This window comes from Brachyhypopomus gauderio, unplaced genomic scaffold, assembly GCF_052324685.1.
Source record: "Brachyhypopomus gauderio isolate BG-103 unplaced genomic scaffold, BGAUD_0.2 sc178, whole genome shotgun sequence".
Classification (NCBI taxonomy): domain Eukaryota; kingdom Metazoa; phylum Chordata; class Actinopteri; order Gymnotiformes; family Hypopomidae; genus Brachyhypopomus; species Brachyhypopomus gauderio.
The window spans coordinates 288,492-309,423 of record NW_027506999.1 but is presented as its reverse complement, the minus strand read 5'-3'; the positions used below and the strand labels follow the sequence as shown (position 1 = coordinate 309,423).

General features: G+C 47.7%; 1 protein-coding gene across 1 annotated transcript in view; it reads right to left on the bottom strand.

Annotated features, from left to right (window-relative positions):
* Positions 1-1,807: 1,807 nt before the first annotated feature.
* LOC143501908 (talin-2-like) overlaps positions 1,808-20,932 on the bottom strand; it is a gene marked incomplete at its 3' end in the record, with an annotated part of 58,635 nt that continues 39,510 nt past the window's right edge. The window contains exons 3-10 of the mRNA XM_076995067.1: positions 13,618-13,775; positions 12,576-12,673; positions 12,328-12,457; positions 11,996-12,148; positions 11,283-11,425; positions 3,083-3,210; positions 2,543-2,606; positions 1,808-1,912 (exon numbers count right to left, since the gene is read on the bottom strand). Coding sequence (XP_076851182.1) covers positions 1,808-1,912; positions 2,543-2,606; positions 3,083-3,210; positions 11,283-11,425; positions 11,996-12,148; positions 12,328-12,457; positions 12,576-12,673; positions 13,618-13,753 — 957 coding nt within the window. The remainder of the gene's footprint in view (positions 1,913-2,542; positions 2,607-3,082; positions 3,211-11,282; positions 11,426-11,995; positions 12,149-12,327; positions 12,458-12,575; positions 12,674-13,617; positions 13,776-20,932) is intronic.

Below are 20,932 nucleotides of genomic sequence, written 5' to 3'. Positions count from 1 at the left end.
CTGTATCACATGTGGCTTCTGGTCCTTATCCCCATTTCACCCTCCCTCCTTTCCTCCCTCTCTCCCTCCCTCCCTCCTTTCCTCCCTCCTTTCCTCCCTCCCTCCCTCCCCCGATAAGCAGAGCTCTCTCAACCCCTCGAACAGAGGCACGGTGCTCAGTTGTCAGGGGAGCACCGGTGGAGACGGAGACCAGTGGGGAACAGCATACACACACACACACACACACACACGGGACTTGCCACACGTCCATGCACACACACGCACACACAATACCTGCCACACTCTCATGCACAAACCTGCACAGGAGACCTGCTACATGCAAACACGCGCGCGCGCACACACACACACACACACACACACACACACACACACACACACACACACACACACACACACGATCTGCCGCACGGACACGCTCACAGGCACGGACACCAGAGTGCTGGCTTGCATCTGGCATTCAGCCAAGAGGCAGCGATTGCGGTCCAGGACCAGTGAGTGCAGCCCAAGACCCAGCAGTGTGCTGCGTTCTGTGAAAAGCACCTTTTCAGGCTATTGTTTAATCTCAGGGTCAGAAATAACAAGCACTGATAAGAACCGTCCGTACAGAATGGCTGAGGAAACCGAATGAGCTGGGCCGCATTGTTCAGAACGCTCGTGAAGAAATCTCACACACAAGGACGCCGTACCACCGTCTCCATTCAAAGACATTTTTAGAAGATAATTCTAGATTTTTTTTTAAGCATTTAAGCATTGTCTTATTGCCTTCAACTGTCAAGGCCACATGTTTTGTTTACTTTAAAAAATGTTTTTGTTTGTTATTTTCTGCTTGTACGATACAGTATGTTTAATCATTTTTAATATAGTCACCTTGTTAGTGTTTTCCTTGACTGTTTTCAGGGATACGCTTAGGGTCACTGAAAAACAAGTTTTCACTTTCAGCTGGGTTTCGTCCAATATAAATAAATAAATGCACTTTACAGCTTATGTTTAATGAGTCTCCAGAATAATCACGCTCTCTGCCAAGTGCCTCGCCTTGCAATTAACGCAGGAGTGTGGACTGTTGGAAGCACACTAATGACCTGAAACTGACCCCTCCCAGACTCGAGTAAACTCTCCTGCGTGAGCCCATCGGCTACAGCTGCGCAGTACATAACTATGAGATAACAGGTCATCATCATATTTGATATACATATGTATATATATTTGAGACTGTAGATTTATTACAGTCAGGACTTTGGGCTTATTCACGTCTTTAAATAATGGATATGCTGCATGACCAGGCAGTGTGTAGGTTTTATCTTTTGTTAGCAAATTGCATGGTATCTTGGAATGAGACTCCATCACCCTTCTCAGCAAACAGGCCAGGAAATAACGTCATCCTGAGAAATCAGTTAAAACAGAGACTTTAGGGCGGCAGGTCCATCAATCTTCTCTTGTTCCCATACTGGCCAAGCTCTGCACAATATTTCTGAAATATAACAGCCCAGACCATATTTTAATCTTCCTGTACTTTGCAGTGGAGTGGCCTGCTCGTTACGGTCAGTGTGAACCAAGCGGACGGGTTTGGAGAGCAGAAGAGGCGTTCGGCACAAATCCGTGTTCCTCCTGCCAGGTGGCCTACGTCTTCAGGCCAATAGCAGCGCCAGAATGAATTATTGAACACTCTCCGCCTTCAAACCTCTCAGTGCAACACACCTTTCCATCTGCTCACGCTCTGCTTACACACACACACACACACACACGTACATCGCTTATGAGAACAAACACTCCTGTCTTGTACACAGGAGTGTTTGTCATCGTTCCTTACTTTGACGAGGAAGAAGGACACCCCATACGTCCGCAGGGATCTTGCGAGCTTCACGTATTTCACCTTCGCCTCGATTTCCGTCATTTCCCCACAGCTTTTATGGTCCTGCGGATTAAAACGTGAAACGTGGGGGCCTGGTGAAATGTGGGGCCTGGTGAAACGTGGGGCCTGGGCAAACGTGGGGCCTGGGCAAACGTGGGGCCTGGTGAAACGTGAGGCCTGGTGAAACGTGAGGCCTGGTGAAACGTGAGGCCTGGTGAAACGTGAGGCCTGGGCAAACGTGAGGCCTGGGCAAACGTGAGGCCTGGGCAAACGTGAGGCCTGGGCAAATGCTGAGGGGCCTGGTGAAACGTGGGGCCTGGTGAAACGTGGGGCCTGGTGAAACGTGGGGCCTGTGAAACGTGGGGCCTGTGAAACGTGAGGCCTGGTGAAACGTGGGGCCTGGTGAAACGTGGGGCCTGGTGAAACGTGAGGGCCTGGTGAAACGTGAGGACTAGTAGCACGTGAGCTGGAAGCTGTGTGTGTGCTGCACACGCTACACTCACGCCGGCACACGCTCAGCTTTGGAAAACCCGCCAATTCTTTTGCTCAATATTAATGACTGTGTGGCAGTGGGTGGTAACGAAGTTCCACGCTGCACTGCTGACCACAAGGGAACGCTTTATCTTGGGGAGTGACCTTGCACAAAACGGCTCTTTCTATAGTGCTGCATTTGATAGAAGGAACAGCACAAACCTGGAAGATTCTCTTCTCAGCTCCGCGCTGCTTGATGTACTCTTTGGGCAGGAACTCCTTCAGGCTGCAAATCAACATGCCAACATGTCATATACTTCCACCCAGGAACCACGTGGCCCCTCCCTCCTACAGGAGGCCCCTCCCACCCATAGGCTGCCCCTCCCACCAGTCACTGAACCCAGGAAACCAGCGAGTTCACAGCAGCTGGTCATACATCTGCACATCTCCACGCAGTGTGCTGTATGCTCCAGTGTTTCTGTGGCCTTTAGCCCCTCGCAAAAGAATCTGCTGACTGTGTGTGTGTGAGTGTGAGAGAGATAGAGAGAGAGAGAGTGAGAGAGAGAGAGAGAGAGAGAGCGCGAGAGAGACACAGAGAGAGAGAGACACAGAGAGAGAGAGACACACAGAGAGAGATAGAGAGAGAGACAGAGAGAGATGCGGGCATCCATGTAGGGGTGTGTGTGTATGTACATGCCAGACCGTGCAGAACAGGCTACTGAATGCTTCTGCACCAGTTGGGCACGGAGTCTGGAGGCTTACTCTAAGAATCCGGGCTTGTGTTTATGCTCCACGTGGGGACCAAACTGGATCTGTGCCTGGATGCCGGCGAACTCGCAGGCCTTATCAAAGGAGACGGGGTGTGAGCCGTTCAGGATGTCATCTCTGGCCTGCAAACAGCACAGCAAGAATTACGCTGCGTGGTACGCGCCAGCGCTCAGACTTACACGCACACACACACACACTTGTGCGCATGCACGCGCACACACACTCGTGCACATGCACCCAGGGCAAGTGTCAGAGCAGACGAACAACAGATGGTCTGGGTTCCGCGCTTCCTGCTAGGGATGAGCGATACAGCACAGAGGAAATATCACGATCCTGGAATACAGCATCACAATGTTCGATACATGTCACGGATTTGATGTAAGGTTTGCCAAAAATGTTGGAAGAGACAATTAATCACCTCGTGTAAGATAATTTCATCTACAAGTACTTTTCTTTTAAACACATGCAGAAAGGATGAAGGATGGTTATCGTATACTGGACTCCGTGTTTGCTGAACACACACATCAGGATCAGAGAAATACACTGTGAAGCAGAAAACTGCAGTGAAGACAAAAAATTTCATCAACCTGCTCATATACATCACTAGTCATTCACCATAACCTACATTCAACACTCCTTACTGCAATACTGGAATACAGCAATATAGCTGCATTATGCAAATAAAAGTCTTTCTAAACAAATTCTTTGTGCTTTCAGCATCCAGACCCATTTCACACACTGCAGATGTGTGTTCTGTCAGGATGTAATATCTCAGTAACAGAAAGTAATGTTAAAATGACAAAACAAGCCTGGCCGGTCCTTAATCCTTTATCATGTCACATCAAGAACTCACCAGTAGGTTAGTGTAACACAAAAATATGGTCCTCTATTGCAAATAATGAGAGATGTGTTGCCTGGGTTACTGAGAGACATCATATAAAGGAGACTGGGCATTTCAGTGAAGACGTTGGATAGCATTCAGATTTACTCAACACATGTCAGAACATGACATCAGAGCACCGTAGCGATGCGTCAGAACGAAGTGGTTTTAGGAGCTAATGAATGATCGCACGTGACAGCAGTGACATCCGCTGCCTTCGCTGCATGGGTAATCTGGTCACATCTGCTGTGTGTGTGTGTGTGTGTGTGTGTGTGTGTGTGTGTGTGTGTGTGTGTGTGTGTGTGTGAATGATGACACCCTGTAGTGTCCTCTCTATGACTGAACCTCTGCTCTTGCTAGTGCTCTCTCTCTCCCTCTCTGTGTGTGTGTGTGTGTGTGTGGTGTGTGTGTGTGTGTGTGTGTGTGTGTGTGTGTGTGTGTGTGTGTGTAAGGAATTCTGGGTAGTTGGGAGTGACACACTGATTGGGAGGAGGGAGCAGTTACTCTGCTGGCACCTCAGAAATGTGCCGACATGCTGGTCTGTCTCTCTCAGGGGCAACAGCTCTATCTCCCCTTCTCTCTCTCTCTCATCCTTCACCAGGCAAGGATGTATGCTCAGAAGTGCTTGCAGCAGACGTGCCCCCCCCCCCCTCTTCAGGGTCACCCTCAGAGACTAGAGAACACAACCTATTGCATTCCACATTCTCCCAGTAGTGAGCAAAGGCCCGATCCAGTCTGGGCTTTTGAAGCGCACCACCCCAGGACACCGGCTCAAATTACCTCATCCAGCACCTGCAGCAAGTACAGAGGCCCATTTGCAGCACAGGGCAGATCGAACGCGCTCGTACCGAGTTTCTGAAGAGATGCCTTCCAGAGACGGGGCCGGCCGGGTCAGAACTAGACACCGTGCGTAATTTACAGTACAGCATGCTAGTAAAAGCACTGCCAAAAGTGTGCTAACAATAAGAGAGGAAAGGAACTCCCGTTAGAGCCAATAGATTTATATACCTAAGCAAATCAGTGCTGGGTAATTAGAACTACAAGGTCGAGCCAAGGAACTCACACACACACACACACACACACACACACACACACACACACACACACACACACACACACACACACACACACACACACACACACACACTCTGAGGTCTGGGTGGGAGCGCAGACCAGGTTTCATGTGGTGATGAGATCATAGAAGCTGTAGATCATGAATGAGCACTCGGTCTCGGGCAGTTTGTGTGGGGGGCCTCCCGTGCACCAATCAGAAAACAGTTTGTGTGGGGGGCCTCCTTGTGCACCAATCAGAACACAGTTTGTGTGGGGGGCCTCCCTGTGCACCAATCAGAACACAGTTTGTGTGGGGGGGCCTCCTTGTGCACCAATCAGAACACAGTTTGTGTGGGGGGCCTCCCTGTGCACCAATCAGAACATAGTTTCCACACATCAGCGTTACATTAACCAACACGCAGGACAGCGAATTGACACCAAGAATCACCAAGATGGAGAAATTTTATTTTTTTGATTTGTGACATGTGCGTCTGTGTTTGAGCTGTTGAGGGAGTTATTTTAGCCATATTAGTGAGCCCTACCATTACTGTTTGTTCCATCTCTCTCTCTCTCTCTCTCACACACACACACACACACACACACACACACACACACACACACACACACACACACACACACACACACACACACACACACACACACACACACACACAGCTACTTAAGAAAGAATCACTGCAGTCTGTGGGATGGCCATGGGGGAATAAGAAATCCCCTGCACCACACTGCCAAAGACACTGGGTGTGTGTGTGTGTGTGTGTGCGCGTGTGTGTGTGTGTCTGTGTGTGCGCGTGTGTGTCTGTGTCTTACAAAATGTGCTCATCATTCTGCTGGTTATTTTATTTTATTTTTTACAGTGTTTCCTGTGCGCACGCGCGCACACACACACACACACACACACACACACACACACACACACACACACACACACACACACACACACACACACACACACACACACACACACACACACACACGTGAATATTTGCTGTAGTTTGTATCTGACTAATGGGTGAGGCTTTGTGGCACTGTGTCAGAGAATTTGATGGGGGGGTAGGGGGGTGTGGCTTCATGGGAGCAGGAACGAGAGCTACAGGAGGGAGGGAGGGAGGGAGAGAGAGAGGGAGGGAGGGGAGGGAGAGAGGGAGGGAGGGAGGGAGAGAGTGAGAGAGAGGGAGGGAGGGAGGGAGAGGGGGAGAGAGGGAGGGAGGGAGGGAGAGGGGGAGGGAGGGAGAGAGGGAGCCATCTTTCTCTCCCAGTGTGTGCAGACTCTGTGTGGATGGGGCTGGCTGTGCACGTGAACCGCGCTGCTGTGCACGTGTGCTCACTCCTGAATGACAATAACCAAGCACAGAGTTTAACCTTTGTTCACGTGTGATGGCGTGGATGAGATGGGACCAGACACAAGCGTCTGAACTCACCCTCAGCTTGGCTTTAAGGAACTAGCCCGCTGAACGGGTGCCAATACTTATGAGGCTTCTGTCGTCTCAGCAGACATAATGGATAAAGCGTAACCAGAGCAGATTGTCCAGGGTGGGGGCACACTGATCCTCTGCCGTCTGGAAGCTGTCTGCACTTCCTCGGATCCCAGAGCCCCCTGGAGCATCATGGGACACGCCCAAGCACACACAGTGGTGGTGGGATTCCAACAGGTCACCTGGTTTTTGGAGAGCATCCACAGCTGAGCTCAGCACGATCTTCAGAGCTCCAGGCCCCCGCAGGTGTAAGTGGGAGGTCTGCTGGTCTAATGTCTCACTAAGGAGCAGAGTTTTGTCTCCACTGGTCGCCATGGGTGACCTTTATGGAGCACTGTATGGTGTGTGTGTGTGTGTGTGTGTGTGTGTGTGTGTGTGTGTGTGTGTGTGTGTGTATGGTGTGTGAGTAAGAGAGATCAATATTTAAATAATAAAAAAAAAAACTGGTCACGTACTGCTCACAAAATTACTCAATTTACAAAATCAAGTTTAAAAGAAATCATGTTCCTTTCATAAGGAGATGTTTGGTCCTGAAGGCTCTTACAAGCAGTAGAAAAATAATTAAATCCGATAGAAGATCGCTGACCTAATTGGGCATTAGATATTAAGATATTAACGTCAATTTTTAAAAGAAGAATGAAAGGCAGGAAGACAAATCACAGAAAACAAAATTAAACTTTAGTTTTGAGATCACATGTCAGCACAACATGAAACAGAAACTTATCTATTAATCAGCATAAATATATAATGTAAAAATGACAAAATAAAAAGCAAGACAGATATATTATTAAGAGTATGTATACATAAATACATACATTGTATGTATTTTTCAAGTACACCGTGATGCAGCGAGTCTCAGAACAGAGCTGGGCTAATGTGATCCAGCGAGTCTCAGAACAGAGCTGGGCTAATGTGATCCAGCGAGTCTCAGAACAGAGCTGGGCTAATGTGATCCAGCGAGTCTCAGAACAGAGCTGGGCTAATGTGATCCAGCGAGTCTCAGAACAGAGCTGGGCTAATGTGATCCAGCGAGTCTCAGAACAGAGCTGGGCTAATGTGATCCTCTCTCCCAATGTGAAAGCTGCCCAATTAAAATTCCATTCCCACTTATTCAGGCACATCAAGACTCCCATCACAGCACAACTGAATACACCCACAAACACTCCCCCTCAGAGCAATCAAAGAAACCCGTCATCTTCCCAGAACAGCTCACTGTACCCTCTCAAAACTGATGCTCAGAAGGACAAACAAAGCCCACAGAAACCAACACATTCATAATAGGATCAATTAAACTCCTTCCATTAATAGATTAGAGTGTTAGGATATTGAGGGTGTGCATTAGCAGATTGCTCCAAAAACACACCATCGATGTGGACAGACTTGGTGGCCAAAACCTATAGATGGAAAAGGGGTCCCATAAACCCCAGTGGAAAGCCAAAGAAGAGACCTGCAGTCAGTGCAGACCAGAGAACAACAGACCTGCAGTCAGTGCAGACCAGAGAACAACAGACCTGCAGTCAGTGCAGACCAGAGAACAACAGACCTGCAGTCAGTGCAGACCAGAGAACAACAGACCTGCAGTCAGTGCAGACCAGAGAACAACAGACCTGCAGTCAGTGCAGACCAGAGAACAACAGACCTGCAGTCAGTGCAGACCAGAGAACAACAGACCTGCAGTCAGTGGAAGGCTAGCAGAGCTGCATTTTCCCTGCTCATGAACCAGACATGTCACAGACCTGACACGCCACAGACCTGACACGCCACAGACCTGACACGCCACAGACCTGACACGCCACAGACCTGACACGCCACAGACCTGACACGCCACAGACCTGACACGCCACAGACCTGATTCCATCATCTAAAAAGAAATGATGTGTATGTGTTCAGGAGAGATAGCTGAATGTGTTCAACCATCACCACCCTTAGAGAAAACTACCATCGTGCACCTGATACCAGTGCCATGTACATGTATGTTTTGGGTGTGTGCATTTGTACACATGTTTGTATGCATATGAGTCTATTTGCATATATGAATCTTATGTATAATTAATAAATTTTCCTTTGTGTTCAAATGCATCTTTTAATTTTAAGATTAAAAAGAACATTAATTATTTTGGCAACAATAAGTTAATTACAATTCATGCCAATGCAATTACTTTAATGAGAGAGAGAAACAAAGAGAAAGACAGACAGACAGAGGGAGGACAGAGGTGTGTGTGTGTGTGTGTGTGTGTGTGTGTGTGTGTGTGTGTGTGTGTGTGTGTGTTTCTTTGCCAGGGGCTGTAACCAGGTTCCTCCTGCCTCCCAGCTGTGTTCTCAGCCCTAAAGCTGTCCCCACAATCATACAGTATGATTTCTATGTACACATGTGAATGTGTGTTTTAGTGCTCATATATCTGTGTGTGTTGATGCACATGAGAAACGAGGCTTCTGGATGGATAATATCATGTTAAGACCGTCGTGTTTAAACTTGGTGAGAGTTCTTATAACAGGCAGCAGCCCTATGATAACTAGTGACCTGTGATCAACAGCTTTGACAGTTCTGTGTGCCAAGCTACCAAGCAGACAAAGCAACCCCTCTGGACACCTGAGCCCTGGGCACATGTGAACGTGGTGTGTGAAAGCGGCATGTGAACCACGCATGTAAAGAACTCTGAAAATCAAGCATAGCAGGTGGTTATACAAATGAAGACAGCTACCCGAGGCTCTGAAGGCAAGATTCATATTTAAGGGAAAGGAAATCTTATATTTCTCCCACTATCCACATGCAATGGTGGTTAAATGTAATCGGGAATCTGAGAGGCTGGAAAAGAAGTGTTATTTTTTTTTACAGGCCAGCACAAGCCTTCAGTGAACATACCACACTATCAACACACACAAATTGGGGGGGGGGGGGGGGGGGGGGGGGAGAAAACACTATATTTAAATGTGCATCTGAACCCTGAACAGAATCCTCTATGCCATTTGGTCTTAGAGCTCACTCAGCAGCCAACATACACACCCTTCACACACCCATCTGCTAGACAAATTCTATTTTACCCAGTTATAAAAATTCCATTTTTGCAATCACAATCTGGGAAAACAAACAAAACAAAAAGCGAGGCGGATTAATTTGATGAGGGAGCAGCGAGACGATCTCACGCTGGCCTCATGTCTCGCCTCGCTCGGCGTCCTGATCAAGTGGCGACTAAGTGACCACAAGGCTAGCCACGGAGACGGACACCGCCGTCCGCCCAGACAAGAACAGCTATGTGAGACCAGGGAGGCGGAGATGGAGACACGCTTTGTCCTTCACAGTCAAAGACACAAGGACATGCGAAACAAATACTTGAAGTTAAAAGAGGACATTGCAGTAGTTGTCCAACTTCCTTAAGCTTACTGAACAAAAACAGCAGCAGTCGAGAGCTGAAGGGAAAGAGGGTTATGCCCACGGCAAAATGAGCAAAATGAGTCTGGATGGTCTCCTAAAAACCTCCAGCATGGAACGGTAAACTACTACTGTGTGTGAAATCTGGGTGTATATATTTATGTATTTATTTACAGATTAATAGACTGGTATATAATAAAGCCTGATTAAAATGCATTGGCCACGCTGTAATTTACTGTGGCCATGTCAATAGAGTCACTTTTAAAGGAATTGAAGTCAACTGAATTGAGAGACTTGGCAGGGGAGAGAGAGAGAGAGAGAGAGAGAGAGAGAGAGAGAGAGAGAGAGAGAGAGAGAGAGAGAGAGAGAGAGAGAAAGAGAGGGAGGGTAGAGAGAGAGAGAGAGAGGGAGGGGAGAGAGAGGTTTCCATCTCCTGAGCTAGCATTCTGCCTTTTCATCCATCAACCTTACTCCAAGAGAATAGGAGAAGGACAGCAGACCTGGACATGAAGAAGACTGAGGTAGAGAGAGAGAGATAGAGAGAGAGAGGGACAGCAGACCTGGACATGAAGAAGACTGAGGTAGAGAGAGAGAGAGAGAGAGAGGGACAGCAGACCTGGACATGAAGAAGACTGAGGTAGAGAGAGAGAGAGAGAGAGAGAGGGACAGCAGACCTGGACATGAAGAAGACTGAGGTAGAGAGAGAGACAGAGAGAGAGGGACAGCAGACCTGGACATGAAGAAGACTGAGGTAGAGAGAGAGACAGAGAGAGGGGGACAGCAGACCTGGACATGAAGAAGACTGAGGTAGAGAGAGAGAGACAGCAGACCTGGACATGAAGAAGACTGAGGTAGAGAGAGAGAGAGAAGGACAGCAGACCTGGACATGAAGAAGACTGAGGTAGAGAGAGAGAGTAGGACAGCAGACCTGGACATGAAGAAGACTGAGGTAGAGAGAGAGAGTAGGACAGCAGACCTGGACATGAAGAAGACTGAGGTAGAGAGAGAGAGAGACAGCAGACCTGGACATGAAGAAGACTGAGGTAGAGACAGAGAGGGACAGCAGACCTGGACATGAAGAAGACTGAGGTAGAGAGAGAGAGTAGGACAGCAGACCTGGACATGAAGAAGACTGAGGTAGAGAGAGAGAGAGACAGCAGACCTGGACATGAAGAAGACTGAGGTAGAGAGAGAGAGTAGGACAGCAGACCTGGACATGAAGAAGACTGAGGTAGAGAGAGAGAGAGAGCAGACCTGGACATGAAGAAGACTGAGGTAGAGACAGAGAGAAGGACAGCAGACCTGGACATGAAGAAGACTGAGGTAGAGAGAGAGAGTAGGACAGCAGACCTGGACATGAAGAAGACTGAGGTAGAGAGAGAGAGTAGGACAGCAGACCTGTACGTAAAGCAGATTAAGCTGCACAGGATCACGGGAGTCCACGTTCTGGTCCGAATAGAAGAACTTCCTCCTGAGCAGCAGAGTCTCACTCTCCTCCACTCCCTGCTCACGAAACGTACGACTGTGGTCCAACCAGTTCACTGCAAACAAGAGATCAACCAGTTACAGCATACTGGGCCAAAAAATCACAATATAATATTATAATCAAAACAGCATGAAGAATTAGAATGTTTCGCTTCATAAAATACATTATAAATCATCAGATATTTAGTGTAGTAGGTGTATGGATATGCCTAACGTGTTTTTAAAAGAACCGATTTCCCAGGCGTCATTGCATAAATAATATTTTCCCAACTTTTCTTACACCAAATGTAGTGCATCAGGCATGTTTGTGCTCTAAACTTTACTTCTTCAGACATTGAAGCTACGAAGCCAACATAGTAAGCGAGGGAAACTTCAACCAACCAATCAGAAGCATGCAAACTGCACAATGAAATCATCATACATCATCTCCATTCACACTGTGCTGCTAAGTCTGAAATAGACGTGTATAGCTTCCAATACCAACACATACTGTTGTATATAAAAGTACATAAAAGTGCAGTGTATGAAAATACAGCAGTATTTCTGAAGCAGTGAGTACTGTATGTCCGTGTGTGTGTGTGTGTGTTCGGGTGTGGGAACACGTGCTATGTGGGGGTGAAACTCACAGTCATCGTCAGTATGGAGCTTGGCTTTGAGCTTCTCCATCTTCCTCTCGTCCCGGAGCAGAGTACGCTCCTTCTTCAGCGTGCCCATCCCCTCCTCTTTCTTCTCCTCCCCCTGCTCCTGGATGAGTGAGTACTCCTCATAGTTTGTGATTCCTACGTAAAGGAACACAAGAAGAATAGTTAGGGAGCAAGCTGGCCCTTCCCTGCGATTGCTTTTCCTCCGAGAAGATCACCAGGCGGAAGTAAAACTTCCTGAGAACACGCGGGTGGCTGAAGGCCTGGCGATGAGGATGAGGATGGAGGAAGAGCGATCCCAAGTGAGCGTCCCTCACCGATTCGGCTGCAAACTGTGACGAGCAGCTCCCCCACGGTTTTGGAGTCGTCCACCATGATGGTCTTGATGGCTCCATCCAACATCTTGATCTTCTGTGGCCTCTGCTTCTTCTTGTACTCCAGCACGTCCTGCGGAAGTGAGAGAGTAAAGCATGACGACCGCATCATCAACAACAGCTTGAAGGAGGTGGTGAGATAACGGTCCGAGGAGATGGTTAAACTAGCAGGCCGAGCACCACGCCCTTACCCCGTTCCTCAGCATGTAATAATCCAACGTCCGCCCCGATTCCAACCAGATCCCTTTCCTGGGGTCATCGTCCGACAAGAACAGGCCATAATCTGATGCTGGAACAGAGTGAGGTGGAGATAACCGTCAAAGACCTTCGCCAGGGCATAAGACCACACTGCAGTTTTAGACCATTAACCATAAGTCCATAAACACTCTCCTACTGGCAAAACCTCTGGACACACTGCTGGCTCTTAACAAAGATTTATGGACACTACATTTCATAGAAAAAAAAAATGATAGTGATGTCTCGTCTAAACAAAAGCATCATTTGTTGCTAAAGATGAGAAATGTAAGTGACATTCATAAGCAGAATGAGGTTCATTGTGGCTCAGGGAGTCCTGCTGGCTGCACAGCCCAGGATGAATATAAATCTGTCCTGCAGTCTGCTGAGTGTGCAAGCAGCACCCCAGACTCCTGCCTGCGACCATCTCCTGCAGAGGTAACCCTGCATCACACAGGAAGACCCTGAACCAACCACAATTAACACTGAGCCCCTAATGCTCGACTTGGACAGTTTGATTACTGACGGAAGAGGAAGGAGAGAGAGAGAGAGAGAGAGAGAGAGAGAGAGAGAGAGAGAGAGAGAGAGAGAGAGAGAGAGAGAGAGAGGGAAAAAGACAGAACGAGAGTGCTATGGTGGTGACACAGATTTTTATCTTCTCAGCCAGCGTTGTGCCTTCTCATCCATCATAGGCACTTTGAGGGAGAGTTAAAGAGCAGCTCTGTACATCAGCAGAGGCAAACATCAGCCCACAGCTGCTTCAAAAAGGCACGAGGAAATAAACCTGCGTTTACGGCTGATCTGTTCAAGTGCTCTCTGAATGCTCTTCAACAGGTGAAGAGTCGTGCCTAACAGCACACGACCGGTGGCAAGAACATCTTTCACCATCACACATCACCGGACCAGCTGTTGGCTCCCGGCCACAGAGGAACCACTTCGTCTTTGTAGGGGAACTCAAGGTGAACAGGGCAAGATGGTCAAAGTCCTAGAAAGCCTCACCTTGTCCGGTCTGGGCCTCAGGAACCCTCTCTCTGATGATACGACAGGCGTCGTACACCGGCGTGGACGGCTCAAACTGCATGGTCTTCACCACGTTGCACTGACGCACGCAGATCTTCAGCGACAGGGCCACCATCCTGATTTCTGCTCACGCAGGGCTGTCGCCACCACCACCAGGACCACAGGGGAGAGCGGAAGAACACAGACATCTCATGTAGGAGAGCCATAACGGACCATCAATGGCACCAAACAGGATTTATCTCACATGGTATCTGCAGATATCAGGAAATTCAATTGAATGCTTTCAAGATGCTTTTACTGCCACTATGGGACATCGGTAAAGCTACTTAGAGGCCGCACTAATGATAAACCAAAACTAAATATAGAAAGGACTACATTGTAGTCCAAAACTGTGCAGACAGCCTGGAGAGGTAAGGGTTCCTCCGATGAAGAGGGCCACACTGCAGCAACACGAGGTGGAATCAAAGCACTGAGCAAGCACAAAATCAAAAGGTCTGAATGTTGAATCATCTTCACCCACCTACTCAGGGTACTGACTAAAATAACTCAAATGGTATTTTTAGGTAAACCTTGCTATTCCTCTTTTACCTCATACATTTCATCTTATTCAAAGCTTAAGATCAAAGAAGCAGCAATTCCACTGATTTGGGTCCCTTCAGAGTTAACAGCTCCGAATTACAAGTTCTCCAAAATGAAAACGTTCCTCTGACATTCATCTTTCGGCCCTTGAGTTGCAACTTAATACCGACATTTATTTAATACTTTTTGTACTTTTTAGATATGCTGCACATACCCCGTTTTACCATTAACACAAATAACTGCAATCTGGATTAAGTACCAGTTTAGTACCAGTTTAATCCTAAACAGTAGGAATAGTGTGAACACACCAGGTGAACCGATACCGCTTTAAACTTCTGCCCCGACTCGGTGTGTCAGCATCTGTGACATGAAGGAGTTCACCCAGGGCTGTGGACACACTCCCACCACCAACGCCTCACTCTTCCTAGTGCCCCGCTCAGTTGGGACGAGAGTGCACCCTTTAGATGGGAAGAAAACAGGGGAATATACCGCCCCAAAACCACCAATGAGGCATTCAGCATGAGTTCAGCCCCGAGAAACACCAAAGAGAAGGACCTAAGCTCAAAGTGAAAGTGCCAAATGCAGGTCTTAATGATGAGAAAGAAAAAACACCCTTGAAGAGGGGCAGGGTGGAGACCGTGGCTTCACTCTCCATCACAAGCTTTTGAGCCCCATCAGTGGACTGTCAGGAGAGAGGGTGATATTGCAGCGCTGAAGATGTCCACGTGAGCCCCTGCGACTGGGAGCAGCTACGTCCATTATTAAATTAGCCTTAAAAAAGGTGGACAGCTCAAGTCTGGGATCTCTAGTCTCGGCTGCTGGGACAGCCAAAGGAGAGGAGAACACACTCGTGGACTCAGTGTGACATTATGCTCTGTATGAAGTGAGTAATGTTTATTTGACATGGTTCCCCTAGAGCTGGAGGTGATTAGACAGAAGAGAACAGAATAATCTTCCCTGATAATGGATTTGCACATAGGGTGCGCCACTGTATCTACACAGGGCCATATACTGCAGTCTTGCAGATCTCTCTCATGCACACACACACACACACACACACACACACACACACACACACACACACACACACACACACACACACACACACACACACACACACACACCACCCACCCCATCCAAAGTGGTGGTAATGTCTCTGCATGATTCTTTTACTTTCACAGAGACCCACAGGGGACACACTGAGCCATTATTCTCCAGATGTGAAGTTCAGTGTGTCCCCCCCCTCGTCCTCTAACACCACCTCCCACCCAGCAGGGATGAGAGAGCAGATGGACTGTACCACACGCTGCTCAAACCTGACACTGCTGTAAGCACCTAGCACACGTCTCCAACAAAGGACACAGACACCAAGTACCAGGAATACGACTACTGGCCATTCAATCAGATGTATTCATTTAAATATGTGACTATAGCGAACAGCAAGCTGAGAAATGATGTCTCATTCTCTCGGAGTTATAGCAGCGCAGGCTACAAGGGGCTCGACTTCACCTGTTAGTGGGATCTGCTCACACCTGCTGGGAAAGCAATGTGCTCTCGGTCCAGGTCACGCAGGACAGGTGAGGGGCGGCGGAGACCCACGACCTCTGACCTGCAGCCGATACCACGTCCATAAAAGTCTCTCTGCTTTCAGAGCTCAACTCTGAAATGTCTCAGCAGGGCCTCGTACACGGCTACCGCAAACGCTCACCCCACCACAGGACACCTCACGTTGAGCTCTGCTGGTTTGGGGGCGGAGACAACCACGCCCTTTGGTACGTTGACCTGAGCAGGAGGTGTTCACCTCCAGGCTGGCAGTTCCCGCCGCCTTTCACGAACCTCAGACAAACGTGTAGTTTATGTTCCTAAAAAAGTAAACCCCAGAAACATGTATCCTAGCAACATCAGAGCAACCAATAGCTTCATCACCTCTTCAACTCCTCCTCTTCCTCGCTGTACTGTCACACTAACTCCTAACTGCTGAAGTTTTGGGAATCTCCACCTCAAAAACTGCTCCCCAAGCAGTTCCACGCACCCCGGTCGCTACGCAAGCTTGAGAGGAGAGGGGAGGACGCACGAGGACGGACGAGGACGCACGAGGACGTGGGAGGAGGGGCAGGGGGGTGCGTGAACATCCGTGTGATCAGGAGGGGAGGGGCACGGTGCTGGCGGACGGGACGTGGTCATAAAAGCCCCCCCGTCTGGATCCGCAGACCCATCTCCGAGGTCACACGCAGACCGAGCCGTGTCTGTGAGCACACACGCCGCCACAACAAACAGGACTATGAAACAAAATGGAGCCCAACGACGGTGTTGTTTCATTCTTGTGAAGTCAGCCACACCTCCCCAGGGTGTGCTGAGCCAATCGCAGTGCGTAAAGGCGAACGGCGTCGCTTTCTGGAAGATCAAAGGGGAGAAAACCAGCGCTAACTATGAAGTGGTCCGCAAACACACACATTAATCCACGCACTGCCAGACACACACACACACACACACACACACACACACACACACACACACACACACACACACACACTGCCTGCTCTCCTCCTCACGTGTTAATACACATATGTAAATGAGGAATCAGGTGTGTGCAGACCCTTCCATGGTGATCGCAAAGCCCTCAAGTGCTCAAGAATCAGCAGAGAAAGGTGTCGGTCATCACTCGTCCAGACGCACTGCCCCGATGTAATACGCTCATCTCCTCACCTAGCTGAACGCTTATATACCTGGTTTCACTTTCAAAAATGCTTGTTCGCTGACGCTTGGCTTGGGTCAACGCAGCTTACAGCTCAGGTACGCTAATATGTCACTGCAAGGATGGTGAGGGCTATTCGTCTTACGCCCACTCCAGCACCCAACCACAATTTCCGCATTTAATGGCCTTCCAAGGCGTTGGTTTGAGTATATGCAGCCTTAATTGAAAAACTTTAAATCAGCTGGCCTTAAGAACAACTCACGGCCTGATCTGCGTTAATCATCCTTCAAAAACACATCCCTAATAAAGAGTACGATTTACGTGACTCACGACTGGCCATCAATTTTACGACGAGCTCCGTGTGGCAGGACTAAGCATGGAGAGATCTCTCCGCAATCATGGTGTCCACCCGCAGGTTCCCGTCCACACCGGGCCCGAGGGCGTCGTGATTCTGGCGAGCGGGAGGGGAGAGCTGCTCCCTGCGCCCAGAGCGGCCTGAAGAGGTGCCAGGGGGGTGACGGTGAAGCAAGGACAGCATCGGACCACAGAGCTCAACGTTACCGGGGTGGAAGCAGACGACTTTGAACCCCAAAATAAAAGTGCCGGGACTTCTTTGGAGGTGTCAACAGTAACGGAAATCAAGAATAAAGTTCTTACGCTTTTATATACGGACATCTGCCTTGTCCGTAAGTTTGTTACTCCCTTAATTTGCTCTACTGCGTTGTCACTGAAGATACCTTGGCCTCCATTTTCATGTATAGAGTTCGGGTTAGTTTTCTTCTACGGTAGCACATCAAAGACCACCAAGCAGATACCAATGCTCAACTCTCCGAACGCCTTACTTTCTCAACCAAGTAGATAGCGGATCAGGAACGATCCCGCTAAATGTCTATGAACCTTCAGGTAAGGCTGGACCATGGTCAGTGCTTGGTAGAACTTCTGGAAATTATGTGTGGTTTAATTTTGGACCTCACAATACCACAGTCCTTCCGGCACGAGCGGACAGCCGTCCTAGCCAGGAAGAGCCTCATTCTTAATGCAGCTCTAATCCAGCCTGCTTGTTCCCTACTCTCACCATAGAATTACCCATTCAAACCAGATTAGCGTGATTTTAGCATGATTCATTTTAGCCAGTCCTTATTCTGATTGCAGTTTAGAACTAGATTTGACCCCTTTTAGCATAGACGCAGGACACACCATTATCCTCTACTGAAGAGCATCATCCATAAGGCATTTTTCTCCATTTCAAATTGCTTTAATCATAGTAGCTTTTGGGTTAGTTAACGTTTCCTTAAACGGCTCTGCACCTAATCCTAGCCTTCGACTTTACATGTTCTACGCATTATAACGCTAAATTGTTTAAATCATTCAATAAATGTTACATTTATTTATTCACTATTCAACTGATCACTGTGGCAAATTATTTTAACCAAAAGTATTAGGTCACTGCACAGACTAGGAATTCCACCTTCAGGTAATGAGACCGATATAACAATTTTTCTTCACCTGTACCCGTTAAACTTCAATTTCTCCATGTTTATGGTGTTGACCCACTATCAACTATTCGTAACTTAAATCTGTTGTTACACAATGCTGTAACCGACAGTAGGAGAAAGATGGAGAGGGGAGGGGAGAGAGAGAGCGAGAGAGACACCTCAAGGGCTTCTGCAGACATTAGACGAGTGTACAGTTCAACAGAACAGGAAGCTTCTTGCCTTCAGAGCTCGTCAAGGCACTAATGATTTCACTGCCATCAAAAGGGAGTCAGCTGCAGGCCTCATTCCAACCCTGTGAAGTTGCCCTTATCGCCACCGCGTTTGTAATAATAGCGTCTTTAATTATTCCTCCCTCGTGGAAACAAACGGAGGGAGAAACCCTCGAAAGTGCAGTTTTATTTCTCCAGGATGACTCTGTGCACAGCGGCGCTGGTTTCCACGGGGTGTGAGGGCGAAAACGAGCACAGTGCTGCAGTATGTGTGGCGTTGCTGTTGGAGATGGTGACAGAGATCCGAACACTGGGCTACGACCGTACAGCGGGCGCCGAACACCTAGTGCCTCCCACACACACGGGGAAAACCGTACAAGGCGTGCAAATGTGTTTTGTTCAATTAGTGAAGCACATTATTCCTTCTGCAGTGTTTGATGTCTAAAATAAATAACATGCACACACTAATGCACACCTGTAATAGGGGTTAGCAGCGTCGGCCACCAGTGTTTCCCTGACAACAAGAAGCGATAGATACAACAGAGTAAAACACTGTAGGTACCATGCTAAACCAGCAGGTGGCAGTACCACTGGCAACACATTGAACAAGCTTGCTTTGACGGAAGTAAGGGTGTGTCTACAGTTCAGGTGTTTAAATACCCTGAACAGCCATTCATCTATCTCTCTCTGGTTTGACCGACACATAGGTTAGACCTATTAAAGAGAGGCTCCGTAATATCTCCTTCTCTCTCTGGTTTGACCGACACATAGGTTAGACCTATTAAAGAGAGGCTCCGTAATATCTCCTTCTCTCTCTGGTTTGACCGACACATAGGTTAGACCTATTAAAGAGAGGCTCCGTAATATCTCTCTCTGGTTTGACCGACACATAGGTTAGACCTATTAAAGAGAGGCTCCGTAATATCTCTCTCTGGTTTGACCGACACATAGGTTAGACCTATTAAAGAGAGGCTCCGCCACTCCTCTCTCTCCGGTTTTCTCTGAGAGCACGCGAACTTTCATACGACTAACAGCAAACAGCTGAAAGTCGTATTACTTAATTAACGAGCCCGAGTTACGGTGTAATCTAACCAGCAACTGATCAACGGTACCGCGACAACAGATTCACCTAACTACTTCAATCAAGCTTGCTAACGCGGCCACACGGACTGAAACAAAGGCGATCAATTCCCTGTTGTTAAACCGTGAACGAGACTCGCGTTCCTGGACGATTCCCCAGCACACCTGGACGACGTCGTTTGATCAACGAGGAGCCTGCGGTGGAAATTCCCTCCTAATTCCAGGAGGACGACAAAACCCCAAATCCTCAACACGTGAGACTCTTACCGCTGGGCATAGTTTATCAAAGGGCATAGTTATTTGAACTACAGAGTTAACTAAGTTTTTTGTTAATACATTCTGAATGTTTGTGTTTAACTTTATTTTCATAAACTTCGTTAAGATTTGTACACACAAGTTCTCCACCTGGCATGCAATCTCCATGTTTTATCTTCTGAATATTTGACAACTTGTAGTTCCCATTCTCAGACACACTACATTAATTTTTAGTTAGTAAGCCAGCGCCATTACTCTTTGTTCTGACCACGTTGGAATAAACCAGCTGAGCTCATTAACATAGTCGCGCTGCTCTACTGTTTAAAGTCGGCGCCATTTTAGTTGCTTTGTTCTCCATAGGAGAACTGAGATTACAACTCCGCCTCCTCACACGCGCACAAGCGCGCACACTTACTCCTCCCCTTTTTTTACACACACACACACACTAGATGCTGAGTCTTCACTGTAAATATACTGATCCATGTTGATGCTCTTTGTGTTTTAGAATAGTTGGTTTTAAATAAATGTATCATTTATTTTCACCAAATTGTCTGTGTTGATGTCATTCAAAAGCGGTTGTTGCCAAAACCTCCAAAGAATTCATTGTTAAATCCTTCAGATACCAAACCATTAATTACCTTTAGTTGATAACTAAACTTGTGGTTCTGGTATAATTAGAATATGAGACTGATTCTAAAATTAATGAGACTGATTAATAATTAAGGTAAAACAAATTATATCTACTTTAAAGGATTAGTAGGTGAAACCCCTACATAATTGGAGCCCCGTGTGAGGGGGATTTCTGGCTCAACCATATTTGTTTGATATCAACCATTTTTTCATATCACAGGCTTTCAAGCCATTAGAATATGACCATCTCCAAATTCGCCAGAAGAGGGCGCCAGAGCGCTTCCTAAGTCTTCCTATAGAGGAAAGCTAATTCTTGGTAACTTTTAGTTTGGTGATATCTTGTTCTAATT